The sequence below is a fragment of the Acanthochromis polyacanthus genome, chromosome 8, assembly GCF_021347895.1.
Source record: "Acanthochromis polyacanthus isolate Apoly-LR-REF ecotype Palm Island chromosome 8, KAUST_Apoly_ChrSc, whole genome shotgun sequence".
Taxonomy (NCBI): Eukaryota; Metazoa; Chordata; class Actinopteri; family Pomacentridae; genus Acanthochromis; species Acanthochromis polyacanthus.
In genome coordinates this window covers 1,575,919-1,597,647 of record NC_067120.1, presented here as the reverse complement: position 1 = coordinate 1,597,647, position 21,729 = coordinate 1,575,919, and the positions used below count along the sequence as shown (strand labels likewise).

Below are 21,729 nucleotides of genomic sequence, written 5' to 3'. Positions count from 1 at the left end.
AAAAAGTATTCAAAATTTTCCCCAAAATGTTGAAAATGTGAATATCAGAAGTTCACTGTGAAAATATATTTTTCTCCACATTTTCAAACTTTAAATTTGCAACAACTTCAGGATGAAAATTCCAATAATTCCTTTAAAAATTTCCCTTCAAAGTTTTATTTAAAAAAATCCCCCAAATTTGGTAAGAAAATTTTTGTAAATATTTTTTAAAAAATCAGTAAAGCTTCTAATATTTTCTTTAACCCTTTAAGCTTCAGTCAATTCCAGCCATTTTCAGTACAAAAAATCGCTAATATTCTATTTTTAAATTAAAAAATTACGAAAAATACAGGGAATATTGGACGGGCATCGCGAGGTGCATTTCCTTGAAAACGACCGATTCGTGGATTTTATACCGACTTCAGGACATGTTTTGGACAAAATAGTTTACTGGCTTGTGTCGTCTGGATGTAAAAGGTTGGATTATGGCCGTTTTTTGTGGAATATTTTCATCTGTGTGTAATAATGAACCCGGAAATGTGAGTCGCGCTGTGTGCGTTGAAGCCGTGTACAGAGAACGGATGGATGAATATTTGTTTTTGTCGGACAAATGTGTTTTTCTCACCCGCTGTGGTAATCGCATCTGAAAGTGGTTTATACCGGCGGATTCCTGAGAATCTAAGCTTTCCATCGGTGTATAGTGTTTGTATAATCGTGTTTGCGGCCGTCGGACATTCTTGAAATTCCTATGCAAATTAGTAGGTGTACCGCCGGCAGTACACTGAAGCTTAAAGGGTTAAGAACATTCACAAAAAAAATCAACCAAAGTCCAGCGAGCTGTGAGCTTTTACAGCGTTCTCTTTTATATCCAGTCAAAATAGACGGCAGTGGAATCAGTCATGGAATTGCCGCCCTTGCATCTCTTGTATAATGTGTTTTTATTCCGTGTTTCCAGTCAGCAGATGATGACTGCTCCAGGCGGTCCTGGAAGTAAACCGGGATTGTGACCCCCCCCATCTGATCAAAGTGAGAAGAAAAGCATCACATATAATATTCAAACTTTGTGTCTCTGCTTCTGGAAGCTTCCGTTCTTCCTTAAATATTTGTGTCTCCAGCATCTAATCCTAGGAACATGGTGATACTGTTGGTTACTGCGGTTTAACTCTCTGTTCTTTCTCCTTTCAGACGTCATCTATTAACGCCCAGACCGAACAGCGAGCCAAACCGGAGGACTCTGACCGGGACACGTCGTCCACAAACATCTCTCGCTGATGTTTTTACGCTGCACTAAACCTTTGCTCACCAGTGGATTTGAAGATCCAACTAGGCAGCTGGTTTTTAACACAATAATTAAACTGTGAAATATTATTGAGCCCTGGAGAACAATCCTCCTCTCAGTGGCTGAAGAACTGCTCCGTGTGATCCACCGACTCACTCAAGGACACTTCAGCTGAGCGTCTGATCCTGCAGCAGGAGGGAACCTTTTAACCACTAAGTCAACCTGCCAAACACAGGAGACGATGCCTTCAAGAACACTGGACAGCCCTCTGCCACGTGAACAGTCTGATGGAGAGGAGAGGGACTGTGTTTTATTGTTTGTTTGTTTTTACTATTTCCTATTCCAACCATATCTTTAAACTCAGGTGTAGAAAAGGAGGTACTATGAGGCCGTCAGCCCGACCCAGTCGACTCTCAGACCCCCTGCAGTTGCCTTGGTTTCCATTGTGAATGTATGAGTGAATGTGTAGACGATAGAAACTGCAACGGGACAAACACTGATCATCCGTCCAGCCCAACACACAATATATGCATCTTTAAAGCTGCCTTCATGTATAAGAATGTCTGACCAGCAGAGAGGGATCGGCAGGACGGTGCTGTGAGCGTCTCTGCCTGATTCTCTGTGTGCACTAAGGGTTTTGTTGGTCTAGACTGAGTGGCCTTGGATAGTCTTATTTTAGTCGTTGCCTGTGGACGCATATATGTATTTAAAAGAAGTCTATATATTAATTACAACCTTTCACCGCAGAGACTTACCTCAGACGAGGATAATCGAAACACATGAAGTCCTCCTGTTGGTTTTTAGAGTGTGACGTTCGTTGCATTCCACCCACAAGTTCTGTAGCTTTAGTTCTGGGTTCCTTACGTTTGAATGGTTGCTTCTTTGAGTGCTTCCTCCTAAAGGTTTCCTCAGGGTGTACAGTTTCTATATACGGGTATTGTTCTGAATGATTTGAAGAAGAAGCAGCATAAAGGAAACGGCAGATTTCTCCACCTCATGAAGAATCTTTAAGGGTCTGTGTTCATCTGGATCAGCACCGCCAGCCTGTTCTTGGTTTTTGGATCTAATTTGTTTTTGTACATTCCTGTTCATTTGATGCCATCCCAGTTAACCGCCGTGGCTCACTTCATCTTTTCTTTGTATTTTCTCACAACTGCTGTGACCTGTGGAGGTTTCGTCTTCTTGTCTGTGAGCCCGCTGGCGCAGTTCAGCGACGGCAAAAAAATAAAAAATGAATCTACCTCACCGAGCCAGTCTGTGGCGTCTACAGATTCCAACCACTTCCTGTCCCGCTCTGCCGGACTCCTGCTGGTCGAACTCATGGCCTTACCAGACTTTACCACCTTTAGTTTCAGATTTCTGTACCCAGATGTGATTATTCAGCCGTCGGTTCAACATTTACTGCTGGAGCTGAAGTCGTACTTTCATTCTCTGTCTCTCTTTTTTTAAATGTCTGTGAAGTATGATGGACGATGTTGCGTCTTATTTCTGACATGAGACTCTTTAGGTTGTACGATCACTTCCTGCCTGTTATGTTCAGTTTGGCAGCATTACTCTGTCCTTAGTTTGAGCTACTTCAGGTGTCGTAATGGGATATTTGAGAACAGAAGATGGAATAGGAAAACTAGAAGCTGTGAGACGGTTCTGTAAATGTGTCACACAGGACTTATGGATGAAATGCTGTTGTGTTCAAACAGGAAATCGTCTGGATGTGTTTAGTGAAGCTGATGGAGCCACTGAGGAGGTAGAGTTGATCTGCCTTCTCTGTGTGAAGGACAGCGCTGTTTTAAAGGTCTGTGAGGTTGTGATGATGTCGTGTGTGTGTGTTTCTGGTGTGTAGAGTCGGCACCAGGCGTTTGGAAGTTGTGCGTTCAGCTCTCACTCTTACTCTGCTGTCATCTCTGCACTAGTGAAAACCATTTAGGTGTGATTAAATGTGAATCATATTTATTTGCTCTTCTGAGAATTTTTGTACATTTTTGGACTTGTTTTAATATAAATGTGGTGTTTGTTTCCTTTTCTCTCAATGTTGATTTTTGATGTTTTTAAGCGGTTGTCTTTTACCTCAGTAGCATGGTGACATCAGAAAAAAAAAGACCTGTCCTTTTCATTTTTAAGTGACGTTTACAAGTTCTTATCTGACTGACATAGAATATTTTGGAAATGGAATGGATTATTTTCTATACTGTACATTTCTTAGAAATAAATAACTTTTCTCAAACAGTAGTTTGTCTAATCGTTATAAGAATTCACATCTTTAGGTGATTGTACCGTTTGTTCTCACTAAAACAGCAGAAAAGTGAATTTTTACTCCTTGTTGCGGTCATTCTTGAATTTCCCTTGTGATTAATAAAGTATCTATCTAGAATCATCTACAATCCATCTAGAATCTAGTCTCTAGAATCTGTCTGTACGTCCTTATCTTTAATCTATTATAGAAACTGAAAGGCCTACAGTAATAAAATGTAAACAGCATAAACAAGAGGACCAATGACAGATAAAACAATCTATCGGAGCGCTTCACACTGTCACTTCCAATTAGTGCTTGGTTCATCCTCCAGGAGTCAGAGATGTGACGTCAGTCCAACAGGAGGCAGCAACTCCTTATTCAGGCTTCATTCAAGGGGCTCCTGCAAAAACAACTAATATATTCTTTTGTTCAGGTCTAATGAGGACAGAATTGGCAGTAGAGAAAATGCAGATGAGGCATGTACTATAATTATGGGACTTCACTTGAGCCTAATTAAATGGGATGTTGTGAAACTTAATTTTAAAATACGGAAAACAAGACACGGGATTAGAGAAAACATCTAAACCTGATGTTACTGAAACTACTCTGATGAAAAAAAGCTGTGGGGAGAACGGTTAAAAAAAGAAGTCTCTCTCTCTCCCTGACTGAGTCAAAACGGTTGTATTTTCTTGGATTATACACACAGTTCCTTTCATTGTGTAACTCTCTAACTTTGACACACTGAGGTGAGTTTTTAGTGGTTTAATTAATGACCAGAGAGACTATAACTGGACATAAATTACTGTCTGACAACAAATAGCTCTATGAAAGTTATTAATCTGAGCCTAATTAACTGAACTGTTGTGTAAAACAAAAACTATATACTAAAACCCAGTGTTATTTAAACTACTTTGTTGTATCCTTTTAACCTGTAACTCTTAAAGCTGTGGAGAGAATGGTTAAAAGAAAAGGAAAAGGACTTCGCTCCCTCTCTGACCAAGTCTCACGTGTTTGTATTTTTACTGCAAACAAATGTTAAAGTTTTATACACACAGTTGTCCTTTCATTATATGGACCTTCATTTTATTTGGGGTTAAAAGGCTGGTTGTTTTTTGCACCAATCAGAGATGGTTGCCAGGCAGAACAGATATATCGCCGACCAATCACCTCTTTTCTCAAAGCGGTCTTGCGCCAGCGGAGAGATCGGAGGCAGAAAACATACTTTTACACTTCTGCTCTATCAGCAACAAGTGCACAGCTTTTTAAATTTTTAAAATCAGATCCACAGACTGATATCTCACTGTACAGATGAACTAGAGCGTCGGTAAATTAACATCCTCTTCCGTCCAACAGGTGGCGGAAATTCATCACCAACTTCCGCTCGGCGTCCGAGACGCTCCGGACTGCGCATGTGCTGTGTAAACGTCGGGTTGTTTACTATCCGCCCTGGTACAGTAAAGTAAGTTATTAGACTGAACCCTCCGCGAATTTCAGCTGTAGAGACAGCAGCTATACTAGCTCTCCGATTAGACATTTTCCATCTATAAGACCAGACAGCTACGATTGAAACAAGGTAAAACTAAAGCCGTTTTAATGTTTTGTTAGTCTGTTTATTTCTCAAATGAATGAGTAAATACACCGGAACTCTAACGCTTTATTCAGGGCTGTGTAAACATGTTGGATATTACAGCTGTGGAACAAACTTCTGCTCCTTTTATGTCTTTTACAGCAAATGTTGGAGGTTTGAAGGTTTTTTTTGCATCAGCTGATGCGGTAAAACTGGTTTCAGTTCTCCTAGAAGCTTCCCACTTCATGTTTTATTTTTTTAAATGGGACAGCTAATATTAATGTACATTTACACGTAATTACGAGAGATTATAGAAGTCCCATTGGCAGATCAACAATAAAGAAATTACAAATAACATAAAAACATAACTCACGGGTGTCCAACACGTGGCCGTGGACCAAAAGTGGTCCTCCAGAGGGTCCAATCCGGAACTCAAAGTGTAAAAATTCCACAGAAGACATTAACTGCAGATTGCAAATTAGTAAAACTATAAATTTAAAATAATTTCTAGACCTTGTTTTGATTATAAAGTAAAATAGTAGATTGCTCTTTTGACATTTGGTGTCTCATTTTTGTCATTTTGTCTCATTTTTGTCATTTTTTATTCTCATTTTTAAAAATATTTTGTCCTGTTTTTTTTGTCTTTTTTTGTCTTTTTTTGTCTTTTTTGTCTGACTTCTTGTTTTGATCCTCCAGTAAATCCTCTGTGGTTCAGTTCCAGGTGACTAAATGTTGTGTTCCTTTGTAGACACTCTGTGATCTGGAAGTTGTAATGAGGAAATGATAAACTGAGGATGAATGTTGTTGAAATTCAGCTTATTTTTCTTATGAAATTTCAGGTTGTTCTTGATGTCTTGTGAAAAGATAATTCCTTAAATGTGAGCTTGCTGTACTACACTAACCCTTCTGTCACCTTAACATTAGATTCCACTGCATATAGCCCTCTGACTTTGTTACATATGATTATGTTACACATTTCCTCTTGTCTCAGTGAGCTCTGCCTTCACCACCGTCATGTTTTTCTCTCCTGGCCAGTTCCAGACACTGTCCTGACCATGGCAGACCATCTACAGCGCCTCCATGTGGTCTTTCTGTTGCTGTGCTGTCTGACCAGCTGCCTGTCCATCCCAGACCCCAGGCAGAGAGACGCCCTCATTCACCAGGAGGCCTCCATGCAGACAGGTGGAAAGGTGGTGCTGAGCGACGCCGAGCAGCGGCTGGACACCCGTCTGTTTAGAATGAAGCAGGAGGAGATGGCCAAAGCAGACTTTCCTCCTGCCATGCACTTCTTCAAGGCCAGAGACCTCATTAAGAACAGTCCCATCTTCAGTCTGCTGCAGAAGATGCCCAAAGGTACGCAGTCACTCACATATGTACAGAATATATCTGCAGAATGTGCATGTAATGGATGACCTGTTGAATTCCTTCTGAAATGAATTGTTGTTGGAAGACTCACAGTAGATAGTTCATCATTTGAAATGAAATTGTTGCATTCACAATATAAAATGTGGAAAGCCACCATTTTAAACACCCGTCCAGTGAAGATGAAGCTTTTTATTTTGCTAATGTGTCCATATAGTGTTTAATCGTTTGTGTGTGTGATACTGAAGACAAACAAATGTCAAATTAGAAAACAAATTCATCAGATAAATAAAATCACAGACATTTAGCAAAAACAAGATGAAATAGTTAAAGTACCTGACATCTGAAGGTGACGAAAGAGAGCTGAACATCACAGCAAAGGCCCTGTAGTGTGATTCAAGGTGTGATTATACCTGAGTAATTTACATTTTGGCCATTAAACCCTTTAAAAAATATATAAAATACTACTTTAGTTGACTGTAATACATAATAATGTGAGACCATACAGTGTTACTTATGGAGAATAATTAACATAATAACAAAGCAGGACTTTGTGGTCTTATAAATTACTAAACATCCATCCATCCATTCTCTATGCACCGCTTTATCCGCTTTATTTGAACCGGGGATCTTGTTGCTGCAAGGTGAAAATGCTAACCACTACCCCACTGTGCAGCCCCTAAACAGTACTAGTACAAATATAACGGCTACAGCTCAACAGTTTAGTACATTTTGGAGACAGACCAAGCCATTTTTTTGTCTGTTTGTTGAATATTATGTAATTATTCTACTGGTACATAATTATATTTTATTTGCAACAATGGAGGGAAAGTAAGCAGTCGACACCATGACTGAGCATTTGTAGCTTGAGTCTCAAAAATGTGGACTCAGACTCTCATATGTAACAGATTTAAGGAACCAATCCCAGGAACTGATGATGTGGGACTTTCCATGTCATTATTCTTCAGATTCAGTTCCTAGTTCTGACATGTTTGAGGATAGGTGGTGAGCTGGTGTGCTGAGCTGCAGAGTGGAGGGGTGCATGTCAAGAGAGACGTTCTAAAGGAAACTACTGTGGAATTATACATCCGAAGGGAATAAAGGATTTTCATGAAAGGAATTTCAAAATATCTAACTGTGATGCACAGATAGGAGTTTCTAGTGGTTTAATCAATGACTAGAGAGGGATTATAACTAACAAACTTAAATTAATAACTTAAATAAATTACTTTCTGACAACAAATAGCTCTGTGAACGTTGAAAAGAATTAACTGTCAGTGTTGAATCTAAAACCATTTCTTTTTAATAAAGAATATTCTTCCTCTGAATGAACTGTTCAGCACATTTTATCTTGTTTAGAGCTGCAGCAACATGTGAATTTATAATATATCAACGGTTAAATATTTGGCATCTAATCGGATAATTACTAGTTACTCCTCTGATTTCATATTTATACATCCGTTATAAATCTCCACAGATGTTCTCCTTACATGTGAGTGTCTTTGTGTTGAACATGGAACCTCGGGCTCAGGCATTTTCACGATTACTTGAAATTTTATTGGAGTAAATTATTCAGTTGTTGGGGCCGATTATCAGCAAAGTAAGTGATAATGAAAGTAATTGTTAGCTGCAGCTGTAATGTCGCTCCAGTCGAGCAGGCTGTGGACGTTTCTTGCTGGTATGAAGATGAATTGCTAACATGAAGTGTTTCAAAAGATGCTGGAAAATCACACAGCTGGGATTTCTTCATTCAGGAAGTTTTTTCCAAATAATTAATGAACTCAGAAACAGATTTGGTCAAAGTATCTCAGTTCTTATTTCTTTCTGTTTCTGTATTTCAGGTGGAGCTCTCCACCTTCATGACCTCGCCATCGCAGACGTGGACTGGCTGGTGAAGAACGTGACGTATCGACCGTACTGCTACATGTGTGTCACTGACAACCGTTCCATCAGATTCATCTTCTCGTCTCAGCCACCAAAGCCTCTGCAGAGATGTTCTACCTGGATCCTGCTGGAACACCTCAGAGCCAAGATGGTCAACGTCACGGAGCTGGACAACAGGTGGCCTTCTCTTTGTAGCAGGATTGAATTGAAATAATGTTGGAGAAAAGGAACCAAACCACGCAAAAACATCTCTGGGCTCTCTGTTCTTCTTTGAAAACATGGAAAATGATTTCGTTTCGTCTACATTTGTGCAACAGGTCCTGTTAGTGTTGCATTCACAAAACTCAAACATTCACTACAGGAGGGAATTCTGGGAAACGGAGTCACGAGGGATGAAAGAAAGCTTCTGAAGCACAAATTTTGGGCTTTCAACACTTCTGTTTTGTGGTTGTCTGTCTGCAGAATGTGCAAAACTACCTGATTTCAGCCTGTTTATTCTGGATTTAATCTCTTAAAAGGTGCATTTAGTAAGAAAATAACTTCAAAAAGTCTTTTCTGTGCAGCGAAAAGAGTCAAATCCAGGTTCAACGACTGAAAATTCTACTTTATGGCTCTGAGGAAGCTGCTAAAAACCACAAAAACGCCTTCACATGACGTCAGAGTGAATAAGAAAAAGTAGAAAACCGATTCCAGATGCTGCTTATAGAACATCAGCGCATGTAAAGTTTCAGGCAGATTGGAGCATGTTCAGGGCATTTACACAGCATTTGAAATTTCATGGTGAAGGATCAAAATTCCAGAGACCGCCACGGACACGCCCTTTGACTTTGGAAAAAGATTTTAATAACTTTGGATCATTAAGGCCTCCTGTATGTACTGGCCCAATTTGAGGTGAATTGGAGTTTCCCCCTAGGAGGAGTTCACTCTAGAAAAAAATGAAAAATGGGCAAAATCTGACATTCAACGCAAAATAGCTCACTTCCTGTTGGGTTTGGAATGTGGCTGTCACTGACTTTTTTGTTCAGCCTGATGTGCTGCATATGTGTACCACATTTGGTAGATACACCCCCTGTCAAAAGTTGTAGGACAGGTTCTACTTTATTTGAATGAGAAAGTGTCCTAAAACCTTTGACAGGAGGTGTATAAAGAGGTGGCTTTAAGCTTCAGTGTATTTATGAGCAGTCCCTTGTGTCTTCTTCTTCATATTTGCTCTCAGCATAAGGAACAACCTGACGCTCTTCACTGACCAGGATCCAGAGGTGCTGTATCCCAGTCAGGATGTGATCTGGGAAGTATTTGAACAGAAGTTTCTGGCGCTGTCTGGTCTGGTCTCGTATGCTCCTGTGTTCAGAGAATATTTCTACCAAGGCCTCAGCGAGTTCTACACGGACAACGTCATGTATGTGGAACTGCGGGTTCTGCTCCCAGAGGTACGATGATGTTGTCTCTCCTGTGTGTGGTGTGTCCACTGCTTTCATTGGTGAGTTAATTAAAGCACTTTCTTGTTTGCTGCTCAGATCTATGAGTTGGACGGCAGCACTTATGACGCAGCCTTCGCTCTGAGGACCTACCAGGACATCAGCAGGCAGTTCAAAGCAGAACACCCAGACTTCTACGGAGTGAGAGCCATCTATACAATCCACAGGTGGCTGCTCTGACCGCTTTAATATGGATTTCACCATTCATGCTTCACTCATTTATCACCTGCTGTGCTGTCTCCTTCAGGAAAGTAAACGTATCTGTGATGACTGGAGCTGTTGAGCAGGCCATCAAGCTGCAGAAGGACTTCCCAGATTTCATGGCTGGTTTTGACATGGTAGGAGGAGCAGCATTTATTCTGTGATTGGTGTTAAGCGGCAGTAAAAGCAGGAATAATTTTTACTAATTTCACCTTTCGTACGCACAGCAAAAACTGCTCCATCTAAAGGTGGTTGATATGAAGTCATAGCTCCTGTGTTTGTTGAACAAAGTGCTTCCTTTCTGTGCGTGTCCAGGTGGGTCGGGAGGACAGAGGAAAGCCGCTGTGGGATTTCAGAGATGCCCTGTCGCTGCCTGCAGAGAGGGGAGTCCTGATGCCGTTCTTTTTTCACGCTGGAGAAACAAGTGAGTTCATCAAGATCCATCCTGATCCCCACGTCACAGAAATAAGATGTTTTTATGTATGCTAACAAACATCCAACTGTCTGTGTTTTTTTTAAAATCAGGTTTCCACGTCATTACTGATAAACGTTTTTTACGCAAAAAATTGACAAAAACATTTTGGAAGACTCCATCTAAAAGTTTGGATGCTTTATTTATTACACACTCTCAGGGCAGAGACGTCAAACATGAGGCCCGTGGTCCAAAAGTGGTCCTCCAGAGGGTCCAATCGGCCCTCAGAGTGTAAAAATTACAGAGAAGACATTAACTGCAGATTGTAAATTAGTAAAACTATAAATTTAAAATCATTTCTAGACCATGATAAGCTGTTTGGATCATAAAGTAAAATACTAGATTGCTCTTTTGTCATTTTGTCTCTCATTTTTGTAATATTTTGTCTTGTTTTAGTTGTTTTTTTGTCTGACTTTTGTCATTTTGATCATAAAGTAAAATCCTCCATGCTTCAGTTCCAGGTGACTAAATGTTGTGTTTCTTTGTAGACACTCTGTGATCTGGAAGTTGTAATGAGGAAATGATAAACTGAGGATGAATGTTGATGAAACTGAACTTATTTTTCTTCATAAACTTCAGGTTGTTCATGATGTTTTGTAAAAAGAGAATTCCTTAAATGTGAACATTTTCAGAATGTACTTTTTTGCACTAAAACAAAGGAAGCATGTGGAGTTATTTATAGGTTCTTATGCTGTGGTTTTACTGGTCCAGATCATATAAATGTGGAACCTGAACTAAAATGAGTTTGACTCTCCTGCTCTCAGGAGAAATGTAGAATTTGGGCATTCTGGTGGTCAGCGATGTCATTTAGTTCCAGAGCTGTTTATGTCTGTTATCGTTAGTGACAGCCCTAAATTAAAACGACGATCAACAATCCAAATGATGTCATATTAGTGTTCCATCAGTCAGAGAATTCACAGCATATCTGCATCATATTCAGCAGTTCCAACTGCTGCAAAACTAAAGACATTTTTACTGAAGCTTAAACTCGGCCAGAGACTCGCTGTTTTAAATAACATTCATGTCGTTTGCCTCTCCAGATCTGCAGGGCACAGAGGTGGATCAGAACTTGTTAGATGCTCTTCTCTTTAACACGTCACGTATAGGACATGGGTTTGCTCTACCTCGCCACCCACTGGCCAAAGACCTGTCCAGGAGGAGAGGGGTTGCTCTGGAAGTGTGTCCCATCTCCAACCAGGTGCACAGCCATCTGAAGTGCATCATAAAGTAATCGTGTTTTCCAGCTAAAGCTATACGTTCGATCATTTTGCATCTTGTGAACAGACTTCTCCTCTCATGTGTCTTAATTCAGGTGATGAAGTTGGTGAAAGATTTACGGAATCATCCAGCAGCTGGACTGATGTCAGAAGACCACCCAATGGTCATCAGCTCTGATGATCCGGCCATGTTCGGGGCCTCTGGCCTCTCTTACGACTTCTACGAAGCCTTTGTGGGTTTTGGAGGCATCAGATCCCATTTAGGCTCCCTCAAACAGCTCGCCATGAACTCCATCAGGTGAGCCGAGATGGGATTGATGACATCTGAATAGTTTGTGCCCACAAGCTTTGGTCATCAGGCTCCTCTCACATTCCCCTGTTTGTCTTTCAGGTACAGCTCTTTGACTCCAGAGCAGCAGGAGGAAGCTCTGGCTCAGTGGCAGAAAAAATGGAATAAGTTTGTCTCTGAAAATGCCTTTTAGACTGTGTTGATCCTCAGGGCCAGTGACCCCCTGATTAACTTACTCAGCTGTTAGGGAATCACCGGACCAGCTCTCCATCCTTCGGGTCCGGTTCTACTGCCCCCTGAGGTCTTACTCAGAGGGATGCTGCAGAACTGTTAAGCTGGTTGACGAGGAAAATTCGCCTAGCTGTCTCACTGCCTTCATCCAGATGCCTATCCCTACTTCCTCTGATAATTAATTTAACCGAGTAGCCACTTCGGTATAGTTAAATTTAACCACCAGATACACCTGTTAACGGCAGCTTTTCCTCTCATAGATCTGGCACTTGTTAAGTTGCTAGGTTTAATTCAGAGGTTATGGACATATAGACAACCTCTAGGATATGTTTATACTGGGCCAACCTGGCCCCTATGACTAGGTAACCTTTCAGAACCTTGCTACTATCATGCACGCTGTAAGTTAACTTATTACATCCAGAGCTAGATGTATGAGTATTTGTTCAGGGATAATACAGAATAGAAATAGAAATTAAGAAATAATAAAAGAAAATAGCACTTGCAATTTGTTGTCTTTAATTGCAGAATAATGCTTTATTGATATATTTTAGCAGGGCACAAGCATAGCCAATAAATCATCAGACAAATAATCAAACATTAGATAATATTCAAACCACCCTTAATCCATATCCCTACTGGTCTTATGCTTTCTTAAGAAAAAAGGGGAATGCGTGTTACCTAATGTAACGGTAATTTGGAGGGAGTAGAACAGCGGGTGTGGCCTCACCCGGCCGTTCACCTGAGCCCACCAAGGAACCCAGGGGGAAGCTGGAGAGAGCGTTAGTCCAAATTTCAGGTCTGCATGTAATCCAGTTTTGGGGTTTTGGGCCAGGAAAAAACTTTGTTAATCCATTCAGGTGTTATTCCTCTGGAAATAATAGAATCCAGTGATACTCCATCAGTCCATTGTCAAGCCCCGAGCACAATCTTGTAATCCTTAACAACGAATAAGATGCAGTTCCTTTAGTCCATTATTCCATCAGAACAGTCCTTCCTTCAGCAGACCAAGTTATTCCACTCATCCAGAGTTACGTGGTAATCATCCCCTGTGCTCGGACTAATGTCCGGATTGCACCCAGGCAGATACCCGCAACAAACTCCCCCGAACTACTTCCAATAGGTACAATTTATACATCACAGCTCTCTTTAATTTTGCATACGTGTTGACACCATACTCTAACCCACGCAAACAAATTACAGCCACGTCCACCCCCCTCCGCAAATGTGCACGTCCTCATTCCTCACCCAGTAACCTTTACTTGCCCCAGACATGTTCTTGTCCCTTTTTTCACCTCTCTCTACTGGTTACAGGAACTTGAGAAAAGTGAATGTCAGCAGCTTTTAAAAGTTGCTGACATATGCACCCCACATTTCAGCACGGTGCACACAGACTTACAACACTCCCCTACCCTATTTACAGAGCCAAAAAGTCCCATGACCCTCTAAGGGCATAATCTAAACTAACCTATTTTAACTCTTTTTGAATCACCCTCTAGTACAGTAATTCATTATCTACCCAGGGATCAACCAGTGATCCCCCCCTGAAAGCATTTCCATTTATCTAATAGCAGCAAAACCCTGTTTAACCTTCCGTCCTGTTTTGTTAACCAAAGGCACTCACAGCTCCCTGTGAGGTGCTGCCCTCAAGTGGTTACCCCTTAGAACACAGTTACCATTCTCTTTGCTGCACCCTATTAGACCAGTAACATTTTACTCAATTTCAAACAACATAAAGACACTGATATATGTATATATTCAAAGAATTAAAAAAGAGAAATAAAAAAAAAAAAAAAAGACATTCCATTATATTAATCAAACCATCACTGCTTATAGTGAGACACGCTTCTGATTTCTACACTGTTTCAAAAATTAAAGGAGAAAATAAAAAGACATCCTTCCAATATAATCAAACCATCATTCTTCTGAATAAGGCACTCTTATGATTTCTACATTGTTTCAACACTGTAAATGTAAAGATGTAAAAATGTAAGCATTTGATTAATTCACACACATTCATTTGGTTATAGCGTACTGCATTTTAAATCACAGATTAATATATCATACCGTGCTTCTCTCATTCTGCCGCCGCTCCTTCATAATTCCATCTTTATGGCTGACTAGGGATCCCATATCCATGACCAGGAATGTTGACAACTGAGACTAAAGCAATCAAATTCAAAAATGCTGCAATCATAGGACAGTCTTCACTTCTGAGAAAGGAGTCATCAGCTGAATTCTAAATGAAACTGTGAAGAATAAACACACAGCTGCTGATCGTTTGTAGGAAACACAAATATAGAATAACGGGGTTAGCTGGAGGGAATATGGGAACTACAGACTCTCACAGTGGAGTTAAAATATTCTGCAGATACAGCGGTCACTGTGAAAGACCTGCACATATGGAGGGCATCAAAGGCTTACTGTTACTTTTATTGAGGATCTTTAAGAATTTGCACTTTATGATTCAGATTTGTCCACGCTGCCTATAGAAGATGCCAACAGTGCCCTGCTGTGGTTGATGTGATAAATGCTGTTTATTACCGCCCGGCAAAACTGCATTTGCCAGAAGGTATTGTTTTCACCTGCATGGTCTTGCTTGTTTGTCTGTAACACTTTGGTTTCCGCGTGATAACTCCATAAAATATTGATGTAGCCTCACCATATTTGGTACACAGGTCTACCATAATAAGACACAGGTCAAGTTCGCATTTGGTGACCGTGACCTCATTTTCAAGGTCACAGGGGTCATCTTTGTCGCCGGCCGGTCCAAGTTTGGTAAAACTTCTAGTTTCTCTTTGTGTTTGTTAGTGTGATAGGCAGCTTGTTAATGTGGCTCTTAAATCCTGTGCGCTTTAATATGCTGTTAGAGGGATTTTTACAGAGTTTTATAGGACTTTTACTTTGATGTAACTTAGACTTATAGCTTTCCTGGGTGTTTAATAAGACAACAGCACTAAAACAAAACATCATGTTTTGGAAACATCTGTCAAGATTCTGTGTGCTCACACAGACATATTTAAATGTGAACTGAACATGACAATTAAAGACAACTGTTGATTTTCTGTGCGATTCAGTTTCTTTATTTCTCCCGTTGTGTATCGGTGCAGTATGTCGTCCATCATCTGCTGCAGGTGTTGAACTGGGAGAAGAAGCTGTCATCAATTCTTCCTCTTTCGATGTTTGGCTTCCTAAAAATAGAGTGGGACATTTAACAATGTGTAGAACTTACTAATTTATAAAACGGAGTGTTTTCTAAATGTTACTGACTGCTGCTTGTGTGTTTGGGCCAGCTGGACGTTGGTGTTGTCCAGATGTTTCCTCAGCTGCTTGTTGAGTTTCGCCTGCTGCCTCTCCAGTAGCAGAGCTGCTCGAGCCGAGTCCAGGTGGATCCGTTCGTAGCGTTCCTCTTCCTGCTTCTTCTCCAACTCAGTCCTCTGTAGATGCACAGACACATCAAACAGCTTTGCACCCATCAGGCTGCACATCATGACCACCTGTCCAATACTGTGGTGGTCCCCCTTTTGCTGCCACAACAACCCTGACTCATCACGGCCTGGACTCCACGAGACCCGAAGGTGCTCTGTGGTATCTGGACTCCACTAGACCTGAAGGTTTTCTGTGGTATCTGGACTCCACTAGACTGTCAGTGTCATAATGTTCTGCCTGATCGGTGTATGCTGCTGCTTTTAAATGTGTCTGGAACGTTTACCCTCTTCTCTTCTATCTGGTATTTGTGGAACTGAGATATCTGCTGCAGGTTCTCTGAAGGTTCTCTCCTCTCACTGCTGGGACACAGACCGGGTACTCCCACCATGCTAGGAGAACATTCTTCATCTACTGGTTGTCGCTGCAGGTCGTGCTTCTCTTTGATCTACAGAAAAAATACAAGGGTGATATAAACTGCACTCCACAGTTGAGTTTAAGCTGTTAATTACTTATATGAATGTGTCCAAGCTGCTGAGGTCAAACTTAGAAAACTAGATGGAATTTAACACAAGACATAAAAATACAAAATATGAATTGGTGGAAGAGCTACAACCCAAGTCACAACAAGTCAAGACTGTTTTAGTCCTCCTTAATATCACTGAAGGTCCATGTAATTCAAAGCTTCCACAATGACCCACCTTGGCCAGGTTGTAATCTTTATTGGCGATGGTTTCTGCCTCTCTCCTCTCCATCTCCAGGTTTTGAAGCTGCACAGCTACATTGTCCATTTCCACTCTGTGTTTCTCATAGCGCTGCTCTAAACTCCAGCAGGAGGAGATGAAGTGAGGTTCATTTGTGCAAACTGTGTCCTGTGTTGTAAATGAGAGAATTTACCTTCCAGCTTTTCTTGTCGTCTTCTTGCCACCTGCTCGGCCTGCTGCTGGATTAGCCACTCTCTCAGCTGCTCCTGCTGTCTCTGCAGTCTGCTCTGACTCTCCAGGTCTTCGCCCACCAGTCCGGGGAGAATCATCTGAGCATCTCCTGGATCTGTTCTTCTGCAGCGGTCCGGATCGTTCAGATCAAACTCCTGCCGCCTCCAAGGTTGCTGGTTCTGGAGCCTGAAGCCAACGGTGGCCTTTTCCAGAGCACGCTTCTCCTTCATTTGGTTTTTATGGAGAATATCAGCTACTTTTATGTTATGGAGCATTTCAGCGTCTGTTTGAAGAACATCATATATCACATAATTTATCATAATGTTCAACATAAAGAACTCACTAAATAACTCACTGTAAGCGTTTTGTTCTCTTCTTGCTGCTTCTTCTTGTTTCTTCTTCTCCATTACCTGCAGGTCCAGAGCTTCCTTATCAACCTGTAAGAGACATTTTTTGTCTTTCAGTTTGGTGGAAAGAAAACATCCACAATACACAAGTGGATATTTATCAAGTAAATGTACACACTATAAGGTTATACACAGGTGCTACTATACGCCAGTTAAGCTTCAGAAGATGGAATTAATGAGGGACAATCTCATCTTCATCAAGATGTCTCATCATCTTTTGTGGGATTGTTCTCTGGTCTTTTTTTTTGCAACATGATTAAAATTATTGGAGAGCGGTTAACCACACCATTACAGACAATTATGTCCAGTTGGAGACAGATTCCTGCTACCAACAGGAGTTGGCTTGCAGCTTCCAGCAGTAAAATCCTCTTTAATGTGTTTCTTGGTGAGTTTTAGGGCTTTGCACTGGATAGTTGTCTTGGTAAATGTGCTTCTTTAGCCACAGTTAGCACATGGTGCTAATGTGTGCAGTGATTAGTGGATTTGGTGCAGCTGAGTTGTGTCTTTATCTTGGCTGTAGTGAGTCTTTAGAGGTTTTTGGTTGTTTGTGAACCAACGTTGGTTGTCCAGAAGGTAAGGGTTCCTGTCCTGATTCTCTGTTTAAAGAGCTTCTCTGGTAGGCTGCAGGAGACTTTAGCGTTTGGGTTGTGCTCGTTTGGTTTTTGTACGGTTTCATTTGGGCGACTATCTTGAGGCCCCTCCATGTGGTTTAGTGAGGTTTTCTGGAACAGTTCTACAAAGCAACCTGCAGCAGAAGAGACTTTGAGAGTTTTTAGGAAGTTCTCGAGACCAGACTTTAGAGCAGCAGAAACATTTGTCAGCAGTTTGAGCAGGAGAAGGTGAGCTTCAGAGTAGAAATGAGAAGGAAACCTTGTTGACCCGTGAGGTGAGGTCCTGTACCAAAAGTTTGAGCAGGTTGTGAAGAGTCTGTAGTTCTTTGGTCTGAAAGCACCAGAAGAGTCGACTCATTAAAGGAGAAAACAGGAGATATTGTTAACCATGCCTGACATACGTCAGCGGGGTTACTGCATTCAGTTCGGTATCTGGCTGGGTAAGTATGTATGTGGGTATGTATGTCCGGTCAGATATCTCTGCAAGTGCTGAAGTCAGGATAATCAAACTTGGCACTGAAGATCAGTCTAAGGTCCCCTGCTCAGTTGTGGAGTTAGAGGTCAGCAGATCAAGTAGGAAGGGATATATGTAGGATGATCAAAATTGATACAGAGTATCATGCATAGGTGTGGTTCTGCCCTCTACTGGGGGCTCGTATAGTTTGTATAGGAAGGGATATACATAGGACAGGGTTCTCGCCAGCGCATTTCAGCGTGACAGGCCGTTACGCTGTCATAACGGGCCATTACGCTGTCGTTACGCTATGACATACTAAACTATGGCATAGTGACAAACACTATAGAGATGTTTTCTTTGAAAATAAAGTGATCATGAATTTTGTCCACAAAAAACACCATAGTATAGTATGTTGAAAAAATGCCATTTTTTCAACATGTCGTAAAAAAATGCCATGATGAAATCATGTAAAGTAGGCCGTGAAAAATACTATAGAGCAGCTTTCTTTGAAAAAAAATTATCATACATTTTGTCCAAAAAAAAACATAATATTGTAATGTTCTGAGTTAACCATGTTCTGTGCCTTTAAGACAGAGTGCATGCTGATTGGTGGCCGTCAGTCACATTGGATTCTAGGCAAGTTTAAGGAAGTTAATGTGTTGTGGTCTGTCTCTTTTCAGCTGGGACTGAGGCTGGTAACATTGTGCTGGCATGGGTTACAGCCAGAACAGTAGCCCGTTCTGTGATTGTGTTCAGTGAATAAACGTGAGGGCCAAGTCGCTGTAAGAGTGATTATTTCTCACCAGCAGAATATTACATTGGTGTCAGAAGTGCTCTTCTTACTCACGCTGGACAGTTTACAGAATGCTACAGCCGAACGCTGAGGACAGTGGAGCCAAACCCAAGGTGAAGTCTGAGCAAACGGCGCCGGACAAAGGGACTGGTGGCCTGCGGCCGGACGGAGTTGCATGGGTTTTCCGCGAGAAGTCTCGCCTGACGGAGTCCACAATTCTCTATAATTTTTTGGGGGGCCTTTTTATCAGCTTTATTAGGAGAGACAGGAAATAGGAGGAAGACATGCAGCAAAGGGTCGTGAGCAGAAATCGAACCCGGGCCGCTGCGTCAGAGACCAGCCCCTATACATGGCTCACCTGCTTAACCCATTGAGCTACACAGGTGCCACGTTTTTTGACCAGTTAGATGACATACTAAACTATAACGTTTTTTTGTGATATTTTGGACGACAAACTGAACAATGGCGATTTTGGTCACTTTTTGGACGACATACTAAACTATGACGTTTTTGGTCACATTTTGGACGACATACCTAAACTATAATGTTTTTGGTGGCATTTTGGACGACATACTAAACTATGACATTTTTTGTCCATTTTCAGACGACATACTAAACTATGACGTTTTTGGTCACATTTCGGACGACATACTGAACTATGCCGATTTTGGTCACTTTTTGGACGGCATGCTAAACGATAACGTTTTTGGTCACATTTTAGATGCCAGACTAAATTGTTTCCTTTATTGTCCATTATTGGACGACATACTAAACTATGACATTTTTTGTCCATTTTCGGACGTCATACTAAAGTATGACGTTTGTGGTTATATTTTGGACGACATACTAAACTATGACGTTTTTGGTCATATTTTGAACGACATACTAAACTATGATGTTTTTGGTCACATTTTGGACGACATACTAAACTATGACGTTTTTGTCACATTTTGGACGCCATACTAAACCATGACGTTTTTGATCATATTTTGAACGTCATACTAAACTATGACGTTTTTGGGCATATTTTGAACGTCATACTAAACTATGATGTTTTTGGTCACATTTTGGACGACATACTAAACTATGATGTTTTTGGTCACATTTTGGACGACATACTAAACTATGTCGTTTTTGGTCATATTTTGAACGTCATACTAAACTATGATGTTTTTGGGCATATTTTGAACGTCATACTAAACTATGATGTTTTTGGTCACATTTTGGACGACATACTAAACTATGTCGTTTTTGGTCATATTTTGAACGTCATACTAAACTATGACATTTTTGTCACATTTTGGACGACATACTAAACTGTGACGTTTTTGGTAAAGTTTTGGACGACATACTGAACTATGACGTTTTTGTCATATTTTGGACGTCATACTAAACTATGACGTTTTTGTCACATTTTGGATGCCATACTAAACTATGACGTTTTTGGTCACATTTTGGACGTCATACTAAACTATGACGTTTTTGGTCACATTTTGGATGTCATACTAAACTATGACGTTTTTGGTCATATTTTGGACATCATACTAAACGATGTCGTTTTTGGTCATATTTTGGACGTCTTACTAAACTATGACGTTTTTGGTCACATTTTGGACGTCGTACTAAACTATGATGTTTTTGGTCATATTTTGGACGTCATACGAAACTATGTCGTTTTTGTCACATTTTGGGCGTCATACTAAACTATGACGTTTTTGGTCATATTTTGAACGTCTTACTAAACTATGACGTTTTTGTCACATTTTGGACGACATACTAAACTATGACGTTTTTGGTCATATTTTGGACGTCATAGTAAACTATGACGTTTTTGGTCATATTTTGAACGACATACTAAACTATGACGTTTTTGTCACATTTTGGACGACATACTAAACTATGATGTTTTTGGTCATATTTTGGATGACACACTAAACTATGACGTTTTTGTCACATTTTGGACGACATACTAAACTGTGACGTTTTTGGTCATATTTTGGACAACAGACTAAACTATGACGTTTTTGTCACATTTTGGACGTCATACTAAACTATGACGTTTTTGTCATATTTTGGACGTCATACTAAACTATGACGTTTTTGTCATATTTTGGACGTCATACTAAACTATGACGTTTTTGTCATATTTTGGACGTCATACTAAACTATGACGTTTTTGTCACATTTTGGACGTCATACTAAACTATGTCGTTTTTGGTCATATTTTGGACGTCATACTAAACTATGACGTTTTTGGTCATATTTTGAACGTCTTACTAAACTATGACGTTTTTGTCACATTTTGGACGACATACTAAACTATGACGTTTTTGTCATATTTTGGACGTCATACTAAACTATGACGTTTTTGTCACATTTTGGACGTCATACTAAACTATGTCGTTTTTGGTCATATTTTGGACGTCATACTAAACTATGACGTTTTTGGTCATATTTTGGACGTCATACTAAACTATGACGCTTTTGGTCATATTTTGGACGTCATACAAAACTATGTCGTTTTTGTCACATTTTGGGCGTCATACTAAACTATGACGTTTTTGGTCATATTTTGAACGTCTTACTAAACTATGACGTTTTTGTCACATTTTGGACGACATACTAAACTATGACGTTTTTGGTCATATTTTGGACGTCATAGTAAACTATGACGTTTTTGGTCATATTTTGAACGACATACTAAACTATGACGTTTTTGTCACATTTTGGACGACATACTAAACTATGATGTTTTTGGTCATGTTTTGGATGACACACTAAACTATGACGTTTTTGTCACATTTTGGACGACATACTAAACTGTGACGTTTTTGGTCATATTTTGGACGACATACTAAACTATGATGTTTTTGGTCATATTTTGGACAACAAACTAAACTATGACGTTTTTGTC

General features: G+C 40.4%; 3 protein-coding genes across 5 annotated transcripts in view; 2 read left to right on the top strand and 1 right to left on the bottom strand.

Annotated features, from left to right (window-relative positions):
- The window catches only part of LOC110957217 (chromatin remodeling regulator CECR2), a 45,056-nt gene extending 41,572 nt beyond the window's left edge, over positions 1-3,484 (top strand). For both annotated transcript variants that reach the window (XM_022203121.2, XM_051952396.1), the window contains exons 18-19: positions 935-1,005; positions 1,165-3,484. In XM_022203121.2, the coding sequence (XP_022058813.2) occupies positions 935-986 (52 nt within the window). In that variant the 3' untranslated portion in view covers positions 987-1,005; positions 1,165-3,484. The remainder of the gene's footprint in view (positions 1-934; positions 1,006-1,164) is intronic.
- Positions 3,485-4,888: 1,404 nt separating this feature from the next.
- ada2a (adenosine deaminase 2a) lies at positions 4,889-15,251 on the top strand. Its single transcript, XM_022203124.2, has 10 exons — positions 4,889-5,061; positions 6,091-6,408; positions 8,259-8,478; positions 9,518-9,731; positions 9,819-9,946; positions 10,027-10,117; positions 10,296-10,404; positions 11,493-11,650; positions 11,765-11,967; positions 12,061-15,251. The coding sequence occupies exons 2-10, from the start codon at positions 6,111-6,113 to the stop codon at positions 12,149-12,151; spliced, it is 1,512 nt and encodes a 503-aa protein (XP_022058816.2). The 5' UTR covers positions 4,889-5,061; positions 6,091-6,110; the 3' UTR covers positions 12,152-15,251.
- ribc2 (RIB43A domain with coiled-coils 2) overlaps positions 15,243-21,729 on the bottom strand; it is a 31,471-nt gene continuing 24,984 nt past the window's right edge. The window contains exons 2-7 of one of the 2 annotated variants that reach the window (XM_051952225.1): positions 16,903-16,984; positions 16,510-16,830; positions 16,314-16,432; positions 15,899-16,060; positions 15,457-15,623; positions 15,243-15,377 (exon numbers count right to left, since the gene is read on the bottom strand). In XM_051952225.1, coding sequence (XP_051808185.1) covers positions 15,308-15,377; positions 15,457-15,623; positions 15,899-16,060; positions 16,314-16,432; positions 16,510-16,830; positions 16,903-16,984 — 921 coding nt within the window. In that variant the 3' untranslated portion in view covers positions 15,243-15,307. The remainder of the gene's footprint in view (positions 15,378-15,456; positions 15,624-15,898; positions 16,061-16,313; positions 16,433-16,509; positions 16,831-16,902; positions 16,985-21,729) is intronic. The other variant, XM_051952226.1, reaches the window with a different exon arrangement.

Coding starts and splice junctions, on each gene's coding strand:
- ada2a (XM_022203124.2), top strand. CDS start 6,111: ATGGCAGACCATCTACAGCGCCTCCATGTGGTCTTTCTGTTGCTGTGC. Junction 8,479..9,517: donor GTCACGGAGCTGGACAACAG/GTGGCCTTCTCT, acceptor ATTTGCTCTCAG/CATAAGGAACAACCTGACGC. Junction 11,968..12,060: donor CTCGCCATGAACTCCATCAG/GTGAGCCGAGAT, acceptor TTTGTCTTTCAG/GTACAGCTCTTTGACTCCAG.